The 11,284-nt window shown below is 54.5% G+C and overlaps 1 protein-coding gene across 1 annotated transcript; it reads right to left on the bottom strand.

Moving 5' to 3' along the window:
* Window positions 1-9,493, bottom strand: LOC123256791 (cartilage oligomeric matrix protein). The gene is made up of 15 exons (XM_044685355.1): window positions 9,404-9,493; window positions 7,876-7,950; window positions 7,534-7,692; window positions 7,218-7,322; window positions 6,567-6,674; window positions 6,296-6,455; window positions 4,067-4,185; window positions 3,588-3,640; window positions 3,235-3,428; window positions 2,893-3,071; window positions 2,707-2,755; window positions 2,385-2,581; window positions 969-1,141; window positions 517-656; window positions 1-313 (listed from the first exon to the last, which is right to left on the bottom strand). The coding sequence occupies exons 1-15, from the start codon at window positions 9,491-9,493 to the stop codon at window positions 267-269; spliced, it is 1,848 nt and encodes a 615-aa protein (XP_044541290.1). The 3' UTR covers window positions 1-266.
* Window positions 9,494-11,284: the final 1,791 nt, after the last annotated feature.

Below are 11,284 nucleotides of genomic sequence, written 5' to 3'. Positions count from 1 at the left end.
AGGTCTTTATTGTCCTTCCTGCTTGCTCCCTTCCCCCTCCTCTCACCGTCCACAAGGAGGGAGAGAGGCAGCCCCACGGGCTCTCCCCCATCCTCATTGGGGGGATGCAGGTTCTGAGGATGTGGCCGGCCTTGCCCTGAGGGCCGGCTGCTGGAGGGGCCCCGTGTTCGAGTCCTGCAGCCCTCGGGCCGGGGGTTAGTGGTGTGGTATGTACAGGGGTTGGGGGGACGTTGGCCAGGAGCAGGTGGCCCCCCCTTCCTCTGGCTTTAGTTATGTTGCAGACGATAGGCCTCATAGTCCTCGGGAATGGTGTCTGCAAAGACAGGAGCCCCGTTAGCCGCCCAGATTCCGGCCAGGACCCCGAAGCCCCTCCTCCTCTCCTCAGCCTGTGCTCGGCCTCGGCTGTCCCGGGAGCACCCGCGTCTTGGGGCGGCGGACACTTAGGATTCCTGGGGTTCCCCTTCGGTGTGCCTCCCCTCCAAGGCCCCCCGGCCCCCACCCCTCTCGCCCTCCTACCGTTACATCGGTAGCGGAGATTGGCCCAAATGATGTTTTCCTGGGAGAAGCAGAAGACGCCGAGGCGGCCTCCTCGCATGGTCGTGTCCAGCACCACGTTGCTGTCGGCCACCAGCTCGGGCCCCTCATAGAAGCGGACCCTGGGCGGGAGCGCAGGGCTCAGGCAGGCCCCACACAACCGTCCCCTCCCCTCTCCCCAACACGCCCTCGGGCCTGGGAGGAAGTGGGGGAGCCCAAGTCCCAAAGGGGGGACGGTTCCCCTCTGGCTGCCGGGAAGGGCCCAGACTTTCAGCTGAGTCACGGAAGGGGGCCAGAGTTACGGAGTGACCGTCTCTGGGGTCAAAGGGCAGAGCTGGCGGCAGGGCCAGAGTGGAAACCGGCCTTCAGCCTCAGGAGTAGGATCAGGCGGGGGCCGGGAATGGGGAGGCCCCCCCGGAAGGTCGGGGACTCACCGGATGTAGCCCACTTGGGGCCGGTGCTGCAGGAACCAGCGATAAGACGTCTTGTCCTTCCAGCCCACGTTTCTGGGGTCTTTCCAGAGGAGCTTCACCTGGTCGGTGGTGTCGCCCGTGTGCCACAGGGCATTGCGCAGCTGCTCCCCGGGGCCCGTGGACGACTTCACTGCCTGCGCACACACGCACACGCAGCTCGAGATTCAGGCCGGCCTCTCGGGGCCTCCCCCGAGTAACGATCTCGTTCTAGGCCTGAGATCTTAGACCAGTCTCGGCGCAGGGGCCCCAGTTAGACTTGCAGACCCAGGGGGTGGGGGCAGGCTTCCCCTTTCTCCTGCAGGCCTCTGGGGGGGGTAACGGGGAAGAGGGAGGGAGAGCTGGGGGGCAGGGGATGAAGGTTGGAGTTGAGGCCAGGATTTTGGTTAGAATAGGGCAGAAGAGGGGGAGAAGGTGAATGGCCATGGAGCAGCCAGTTTGGGGGTGAGCATGGGTGGAGAGATTCAGAGGGGGGTCCTCGGGGAGGACCTTATGAGGGTCCAGTTCAATGGCCAGTGGGTGACGATTAGGGGGTAGGTTGGGTGGCCTCAGGCTGAGTGTTGTTTTTTTATTAACCCTCACCTTCTCTCTTAGAATCAGTATTGGTTCCAAGGCAGAAGAGTGGTAAACATTGGGCAAATAGAAGTTAAGTGACTTGCCCAGGGTCACACAGCTAGGAAGTGTCAGAGGCCAGATTTGAACCCAGGACCTCCCATCTCTAGGTCTGGCTCTCAGTTCCCTGAGCCACCCAGCTGCCCCCAGATTCTGAGTCTTTTGGGGGGCTCTTTTGGGTAGAGAGATTTGGAGTCTAGGAGGTCTTCTGGGCAGGGACAGTCCAGGAGCTTCTTGGAGAGACTCTTGGGGCCAATTTACAGGCCCGAGAATGCTCTCCACCTCCCAAGAAAGAACCGCTGGAGTGGGATGCAGACAAGAGCACCGTCTTTCCCTTTAGTTTATTTGTGCTTTTATTGGGAGGTCTGAGTATCCTCTCACAACAGTGACCAATATGGATGTATGTTTGGCATGATTATATACGTATAACCCAGACCAAATGGCTTACCAGCTCCAGGAGGGGAGAGGGAAGGGAGGGAGGGAGACAATTTGGATCTTCTAAGATCAGAAAATGTATGTGGAAAATTGTTACTACATGTAATTGGGAAAAATAAAATGGCTTAAAAAATAAATAAAGGCTCCTGGAGGGTTTTAAAGGGTTCTGGGGGGCAGGGGTGAAGGTGGGCACTGGTACCAGGGAGCATTAAGGGCTTCTGAAGAATGGAGGTAGGGGCTCTGGGGCAGGTTCCTAGGCGGTTGTTTGAAGGTCCCCTGGAAAAGTTTGGGGCCTGAGATGGGCTGCTTTGATAGGCAGCAGGGGGAACCCACCTTGAGCTGAATGCCAGGTTCAGCCACAGCTCTGAAGGGATTTGCCTGCCAGTATGTCTGTTCCATCTGTTTCCACATGACCACGTAAAAGCTGGAGCTGTCCTGGTAGCCAAAGATGAGACCGGCATAGTCATCGTCGGTGAGGGTGTTCACATGGAACGTGCCTTCGAAGTCCACGCCATTAAAGGCTGTGTAGCCTGGGAGAGAGAGAGGGGAGGGCAATACAATACTCAGAGAGGCTTCCAGGCTCAGCACCAGGGAAGTCCTAGGCCCTCCCCTTCCTCCCCCAGCCCCAAAGAGCCTGCCTTTGCCCCTTGCTCACCCACAGCCAGGCCTGGGTCACTGTTCATTGTCTGCACGATCTCCATCCCCTGCAGAGGGTGAGATGGGTAGGTAAACTGAGGCTGGGCTCTGTCCTATCCCTCTCTCTTCCCAGCCCAGCCCAGCCAGCACATTCCCTCTCATCCCTCATTCTATCTCAGGCCCTGACCGGAACAAAGAAGCAGACCTGATTGAGAACCACCCAATTGGGGTCTATCTGTGCATCTCCCTCGGGGTCCAAAACGACAGTCTGGAAGGCTCGGAAGTCTGTGAGGGTGACCTCTGCGTTCTCTGGGCACACGTCGATCTTGTCCACGACCTTGTCTGCATCAAAGTCATCCTGGCACACATCGCCTACCCCATCACCTGCAGATGGACGGGGAGGTGAGGGCGGAGGTCCACGATGAAGCCCTCTCCCCTCTCCTCCAAGCCTAGCTTCATCGTCTCCCATCCTCAGACATCCTCGGTCCTCTTCTCCAGAGTCCTCTCTCCTTGGAGCTGCCTCTGACCCCCATCCCCTCCGTCTCACCATCAGCATCCTCCTGATTCGGGTTGGGGACGAGGCGACAATTGTCTGGCCCCGGGGCACGGTTGTCTGGGATTCCATCATTGTCATCATCGTCATCGCAGGCATCGCCCTGCCCGTCCTTATCTGTGTCCTGCTGAGAGCTATTAGGCACCGTGGGGCAGTTGTCCCGAGAGTCCTGGTGGCCGTCACCGTCCCTGTGGGAAAGTGGGACCAAGGCTCAGACGCTGGCCAGCTGTCATCCCCCGCCCTCACACCTTCCAGCTGGGCCCCTTCCTCCCTGTGTTCTCCACCCCAGCCCCTTCCCCGAGCCAGACCTCCCCCACCCAGCTGCGCAGCACCCCCAGTCTCCTTACTGGTCCTGGTCACTGTCACAGGCGTCCCCTACTAGATCGTGATCCACATCTCTCTGAGGAGGCAAAACCCCCAAAGTTTGGAGAGCCAGTCCCGTACTGAGCTGTTCCTACCCAGTCCTTTCCCTGAGGCCACCGGCTAGCCACGCCGGGAACCTCCCATCTATCCTTGGTGGCCAAGATCCAGTGGCACCTCTGGTGAAGGAAAGGGGAGGAGGGAATCTGCTCTGCTCAGGGATTGGGGAGGGTCTAACCTGGTCATTAGCTGGAGACTTTACTCTGGTCAGAGATTAAGGGTGGGACGGAGTGGCTCAGCTGGTCGAGGAACGGTTAGAGGTTGAAGATTCTAAGTTGGCCGCGGAATGGTTCTGGGGTGCAGGGAGCTAGCCCGGTCAGGAGTTGGGGCCTCTCTGCTGGTCAGAGGTTGGAGGCTTCTAACCCGACAGAGGGAAATCTCACCTAGTCAGGACGAGGAGACTCACCTGGTCCGCATTGCCTTTTTGTGGACAGTTATCACAGGCATCTCCTACCCCATCCCGGTCACCATCCCGTTGGTCTGGGTTGGGGACCCTCGGACAGTTGTCCAGAGCATTCCGGATCCCTGAGAAGAAGAGAGAAGGTCTTACACTAAAGGACAGGAGGGGCTGGTGCTGGAGCCAATTTCAGGGAACGTGGGGACGTAACCTTAAGCTGGAGGACCCTGGGAACCTGGTGGACCAGCCCCTTGAGCAGGTCAGACCACTCAAGACAGACCACTGAATCCCAGGGCTGGACCCTCAACTCCTACTTTTGGGTATCCCATTGACATTCCTAACACCCAGCTGGCATTTATGTAAAGCCCTTTAAGATCTGCCAAGAGTTTTAACATGTGTTACCTCATTTTATCCTCACAACCCTGGAGGGTGGGTGCCATTATTATCTCCATTTTACAGACAATTAAACTGAGGCTGAGCAAGGTTAAATGACAAGGTCCCATAGCTAAGAGGTGTCAGAGGTGGGATTTGAACTCAGTTCTTCCTTGCTCTAAGCTCAGGAATTTATCCAGGGTGCCACTTCAATGGGCATCCTCTCCTGGCCCTTCTCTTGCTTTACCTTCCACTCCTTAAGTGTGAGCATCACCCAAGACTCGGACATTGGCCGATTCTGTATGGAATCACAAGGTCTGAGATTTGTCAGCCCTACTCTAACCTCAGAGAACAACTGGTCCAGCCCAAAGCTGAAAAAGATTCCCCTGGGCCATGCCAGAGTCTCTCCTGCCCTCCAGGCCTGAGTCTCTGATAAGATATGTTGAAGGGAGGTCCAGTAGACATCTGAAGTGAAACCCCACTCCCCTTCCTTCCTCCCCCACACCTTTCGAGCTTCCTGCGTCAGCAGTGCCGCCATTTTCCAGACCAGAATCCTAGGGCACCCTAGACTACTCGCACGCTTTCCCTGGCCACCATGGCCTCAAACCATACTTAACCCTTTGGACTCTTGTAACATCTCAGAGTTGACGCCAAACAAGATCCACCACTCTAGAGTGGTCGCACCCAAGCAGAGGACTGTGGGAACCCAGGCTCCTTATTCTTTCTTCCCCACGGTCATATTCACTTTCTGGGCTCCCATCTGACCCCTATACTTTCAGTCCACTAAAACCTCCAGATCTTTTTTCAGATGATCAGCTGCCTAGCCACCCTCCTCCCTCCACTGTGTCCTGGAGAACTTGAGCTCACTCTCTCCCTGGACTGTCAGGACAGCATTCTGCTTGGGGCTCTGTCTGCAATAAGTCCAAACCCCACTTCCAGTCCCGTCCATCTTCCATTCAGCTGTCAGGGTCATCTTCCTGAAGTGTATCTCTGGCCGTGTCATCTCCCCTGTATGGTAAACTCCTGTGGCTCCCTATTACTTTAGCTCAAACGTCAATTCTTCTTTTTGATTTTAAGGTCTCCCTACCTTTGCAGATTTCTTCCATCTCACCTCCACATTTTGTTGATACTCAATTGGGTCTGACTCTTCATGGCCTTATTTTGGGGTTTTCTTGGCAAAGATACAGGAATGGTTTACCATGTCCTACTCTAGCTTATTTTACAGATGAGGAAACTGAGGCAAATAAGGTTAAGTGACCTTCCCAGGGTCACACAGACACTAACTGAGGCTGGATTTGAACTCCTGAAGATGAGTCTTCCTGATTCCAAGCTCCCTACACTCCCTAGCTTCCCTCAGCCCCACATCCTCCCACCTAGTATCCTGGCTGGCCTCCTGACTGTTCCTCTCCCAAGACACCCTCATCTCCAGAGTCCAGGAATTTTCACTGACTTTCCCCGTACCTGGAATGTTCTTTCTCCTTCTCCATCTTCTATAAATCTCTAAATGAAATCTCAGCTCCAGTTTCAGGCTGCAAGAAGCCTTTCCCAGATCCCCTTAATGCTAGCTAGCACCTTTCCTCTGGCGATTAGCTCCGACGTGCCCTTTTCTAGACAGCCTGTTTGCTCTCTGTCTGTCTGTTGTCTCTCTCATTAGCCTGGAAGGTCTTCGAAGCCAGGGACCATGTTTGCCCCTCACTGGGTCTCCAGTGCTTGGCAACCGTTGACTGACTGTTCTCGGAGTTTGGGGAGTCTGAGGTCTACACACTGTGTCAAGTCCCAGGCCAGGGGAAGGAAGGGAAAGTGGCCTAGACTAGGAGCCTGGTCAGCAGCCCACCCGCACCCATTCTGCCCCGAGCCCCAGCTCACGGTCCCCATCGATGTCGTCGTCGCAGGCATCGCCTCGGCCATCCCGGTCCGTATCCCTCTGGTCGTCGTTCTTCTCCCCACGACAGTTGTCACAGGCATCGCCCCACTTGTCTCCATCGCTATTCCGCTGGTCTGGATTCCGAACGAGGACGCAGTTATCCTGGGGGGCAGAGAAGAGGAGGAGGCTGAGCTGTGTTGGGTACCCATGCCCTCCCTCCCCTTTTTCCTGGGCTCCCTCCCTTGCCTTGTCTCTCTTATTTCTGCATCTCACCTGCTCATTTAGGACTCCGTCCCCATCGGCGTCGGGATCACAGGCATCCCCGATGCCATCTTTGTCAACATCCTCCTGACCTGAGTTGGGTACCTTTAGGCAGTTATCCTGGGGAAGGATGAAAGTGTGAGGGACCCTGGGAGTGCGGGGGAAGGGCCAGGGAGGGAGAGCTGGGAAGGGTGAAAGATTTAGGATGAAAAAATTCGTCTGCACCCGTAGAGGTTGGGGTGTGTGTGTGTGTGTGTGTGTGTGTGTTGGGGAGAAGTCTGGGTCGTAGATTGTTCGACAAAGTTCTAGGGACTCTGATGGGCCACAAATTACAGAGAGACAGATTTTTAGCCCAGCGTCAAGAAAACCCCCTAATAATCCAATCTGTCCAAAAGCAGAACAAACTGCCTGACCGGCAGTGAGCTCCCCATCACCAGGAGTCTCCAAACAACAGGCTGGATAACCTTGGAATCGGGGATATTGCAGAGGGATGCCCTGCTTGGGGAGAAGTTGGACTAGACCGCTTCAGAAGCCACCTGTGGGATTCTCTTCAGCAGTGGGAAAGGGGTGATGATATCACTTCAGGCTCTGAATTCTGGGAGGTTGTGGGACGGGGGACCGCCAAGAGGAGAGCAGGAGGAAGGACCCCTTCTCCCAGCCCACCTTTCGGCACTTCCTGTCAGGGCACCGCAACTTCTCATCTGGAAAGCCATCCAGGTCCGTGTCCTTGCCACACACGAGCCCGTTGCCAGCCCAGCCTATGGCACACTGCGAAGGAAGTCTGGGCTCAGCTGGGGCCACCCTGCCCATTCCCAGACCGGGCTTGTGGCGCTGCCCCCCCTCTCATGCCCCCCAAAACACACATAGAGGCACAACACCCCCATAGACTCCTCCTGCCCCGTACCCACCTTCTTTCCTGCCTGGGCCCTCCCTGGGCCCCCAGCCTGAACCTCCCCCAGCCCTTAGGCCCAGGCCTCACCACACATGAGGTAGAGCCGTCCCTCTCCAGGATGCAGTCAGCATTTTCATGACAGGGACTGGGCTCCCCATTAGGACACATCCGTTGGGCCCTCCTCCGGCAGCCAGAGGCTTGATCCCCTACAAAACCGGGCTTGCAGGGCCCACACTGGAAGGATCCCTGCCTCGGAACCCAGGGAAAGGGAAAGCATCAAGGACCTGGCCTTAGGACTCTTCCTCCCCCCCACCTCTGCCCATCCCCTGCTCCTGCTCCCTTCCCCAGATGGCTCCATTTCCCCCTCTCCCCACACTTCTCCCCACTTTCTCCTGGTCCATTCCCCTTCCCCTCTCCCCAGCCCCTCACCCGAGTGTTGGTGCACATCGAGTTGGGAACACAGTTGTGCTGGCCCGTCTCACATTCATTGATGTCAGTGCAAACCTGGAGGGGGAAGCAGGAGTCACCATTATACCTGAAGACTCCCACTTCTAACCCTTCCCCTTGCCCCCCACCCCAGCTCAGGCCCCAGAGTCTCAGTGCTGGAAGGTACCCCAGAGATAAGGCAGGGCAGTCAGTACTTCAACAGGAAGCCTCCCTTCCACATTCTAGTCTTCTTTTGAGTACCTCTAGGAATGGGGGACTCACTACCACAAAGCAGCTCACTCCTTTTGGACCCCCCTCATTTTGAGGACATTTTCCTGATCTATTTGAATTCCACGACATCTCTTCAGTGCAGACCCAGCTCTCATCCCCACCTTGGCCCAGGCATCATCTTCTAATGTCGACTTTCCACTGAAGATCGCTCAACAGGCCTCCCATCCACTATTCTCTCCCTCTTCCACGCCACTCCCCAGCCCCGACTATAAACGCATCTCATAGGCCACACTTTGCTCTGTTTATTCCCAAGGGAAAGTTTCAAACTGTATTCTACATGCAAGGCCCTTCATGCCCCAGCCCCAACCTCCCTCTGCCTTAGCTTGAAACACTCTCAGCTCCAGTCTTATGAGAACACTCAGGCTGTTCCCTCTGGCTCCCAGCCGTCCTTCTGTCAAACGCTAACTCGTTCATCCTTCAAGGCCTAGCCTCAATGTGGAGGTACTTTGTGGAAAGGATACAGCCCAGTTCTCCAAAGCCTGGCCCAGGAGAATCTTTGGATTGGAAGTCCTGAGCCCTGGGTTCTAGTAGAGAAACTACTGGCTGGCTGTGTATCCTGGGGCCTCAGAGACATGGTTTATAAAGATGAGGGGTTTAGACTTTATGATTTCGATAGGTTCTCCCAGCTCTGCTGTTCTGTGTTCTAAGATCCTTCCCAGCCATGACATTCTGGACTCTGCCCTGACATGCTCTGTTCTAAGCTCCCTCCAAGCTCTGACATTTTCTGTTCTAAGCTCTCTCTCAGCTCTGACATTCTCTGTTCTAAGCTCCCTCCCAGCTCTGACATTCTCTGTTCTAAGCTCCCTCCCAGCTCTGACATTCTCTGTTCTAAGGACCCTCCCAGCTCTGACATTCTCTGTTCTAAGCCCCCTCCCAGCTCTGACATTCTCTGTTCTAAGCTCCCTCCCAGCTCTGACATTCTCTGTTCTAAGGACTCTCCCAGCTCTGACATTCTCTGTTCTAAGGACTCTCCCAGCTCTGACATTCTCTGTTCTAAGGGCCCTCCTAGCTCTGACATTCTGGATCCGAGGTACCATCATAGCTCTGAAACTCTCCATTCTGTTTCCCAGTCTCTTTTAGTTTTGACATTCTAGCTTCTAAAGTCTTTCCCTAATAATTCACGAGGATGTAACTCTGCATCCATCCCCTTCTCCCCTGCCCCCACCCCTGCTTTGATGCTGGCATGCAGGAAGGGATATGAGCCAAGCCTGCTTTCAGTGGGGAGGAGAGGTGACCTTGCTTCCAGCGACGTCTGCTCACTTCTGACCAGAAGGCCTTCCTCTGAGGGGTCCTCGGGAGTTTTTGTGTCCTGGGTCAACAAGAGTGGCATATTAGCTCTCTCTCGTCAGTCTGGACAGGGCACCCTCCTTCCTCCCAGTCTCCCTCTAAGTAGTCCCTGCCAGTCAGTCTCAAGGCAAAGACAAGAGAGGAAAATTGTCTCTGGCCTTAAAGAGCTCAGGCTGGACTGGGAGAGAAAGAGATCTGGGTTCCAGTCCTGGTTCTGGGTGTCTTGGAGCTTCAGACCCCGACTCTAAGGCAGGGGTTACCTTTTTGGTCTCTTTGTAACTCCAGTGTTTAGTTTGGTGCCTGTTTATCCTAGAGCTGGTGGACTAGTGAGGGAGACCCAATTCTCCCATGATCCTAGAATGAGTTGTAGTAGCTGAGAGAGAAAGGATATCCCTGATGACACAGGTCAGTCTGCCTGACAGGGGGTCTGACCCTAGACAAATGAGAGTCTCGGAGTCACATGGGGTCCGAGGAATGAGGGGTGATTCGTCCTGGGCCTGATGGTGGGGGGTCGAGTCATGCTTCACTGGTTCCCTGTCAAGGAGCCATATGCTGGTCCTGGCTGATAGGGGTCCGACCTGAGACAGAAGAGACCAGAGTGAAGTAATATAGCAAAGCTTTATTCATTTATTTACTTATTTATTTATTTTTCCCTTTTAAAAATTTAGAATATTTTTCCATTGTTACATGATTCATCCTCTCCCCCCTGAAAAACTTTATTTAAAGGAAAAGGGGGGGGGAAGGGGGATGGGAGGTCAAAGGCAGTAGAAGTGGCCATGGGGGAGGGGAGGAAAGGAGGGGGGAGATTGGCACCAGCAAAGATGGTGGCTGAGTCTCCACTAGAGTGGCGATGGGTTTAACCTCCCATAGGATGGCTGCCTGGGATGAGGTAACCTGGATGGCCTCTATTGGTTCAGGTGAGGTTACTTGGGTTATGTTCATTGGATGATCCTGAGAGGGTTCCTGGCTTTTGGCTCCCAGGCTCGTGCCCAGTGATGAAGTACAGGCTGAAGGGCACGATTTGGGTGTTCAGCCAGGAATCGTTGAGGCAGTTTCTGTCCCAGACTTGGGCAGGTGCTGGGGGTAGGAGGGCTTTGGTCCCATGATCTATCAGGACTGAGGCAGTCAGGGTGGTCATCCTGGAGGAGATGGAGTTTCGGATCTCCTGGGTTGCTTCTCGGAGTGTTTCAGACCTAACCTAGAGAGTCTGAAAGTGGGACACTGCTGGAGATCGTCCCACAACCTGTGAAAAAAAAGGTTGGAAGCCGGAAAGATGAAAGCCAGAGGGCTTAGAAGACTTATAACAGATGCTGATAGGACTCTGTGACTATTTGATTGCTGTTCAGTCATTTTTTAGTCAAGTCTAACCCTTTGTGACCCCCATTTTGGATTTTCTTGGCAAAGATGTCAGGGTGGTTTACCATCTTCTCCTCCAGCTCACTTTACAGGTACAGGAAACGGAGATAAACAGGGTTAAGTGACTTGCCCAGGGTCACACTGGTAGGAAGTATCTGAGGCTGGATTTGAACTCAGTTCTTCCTGACTACATGTCTGGTGCTCTATCTTGATATACCATCATGGCTAATTGAAAGAAAGAGAACTTTGAGGTTTTAAACTTGCATGACTGGGGAACATGGTTCCCAACTGCTAGCCCCCTCCCTTAAGTCAAGTGAACAAGAATCAAATAAGCATTTGCCATGTGCTCTGGTTACTCTGTTCTCTCTCTATAAATTGTATTTAATCCTGTTCTGCATATGTTTATGTAAAGGAGATAGCTCCTGGAAGTCTGAGACTTAATCTGATGTTCCTAAAACTGATATTCCCAGTAAGATCA

Source organism: Gracilinanus agilis, chromosome 1 (genome assembly GCF_016433145.1).
Source record: "Gracilinanus agilis isolate LMUSP501 chromosome 1, AgileGrace, whole genome shotgun sequence".
Lineage (NCBI taxonomy): Eukaryota > Metazoa > Chordata > Mammalia > Didelphimorphia > Didelphidae > Gracilinanus > Gracilinanus agilis.
This window is presented reverse-complemented; position numbering and strand designations above follow the sequence as displayed.

Excerpts from the sequence above, each read along its gene's own strand:
- LOC123256791 (XM_044685355.1), bottom strand. The coding sequence starts at position 9,493 with ATGCCACTCTTGTTGACCCAGGACACAAAAACTCCCGAGGACCCCTCA. Across the intron at positions 6,675-7,217 it reads CTGACAGGAAGTGCCGAAAG|GATAACTGCCTAAAGGTACC; the intron begins GTGGGCTGGGAG and ends ATCCTTCCCCAG. Across the intron at positions 1,142-2,384 it reads AACCTGGCATTCAGCTCAAG|GCAGTGAAGTCGTCCACGGG; the intron begins GTGGGTTCCCCC and ends GTGTGTGCGCAG.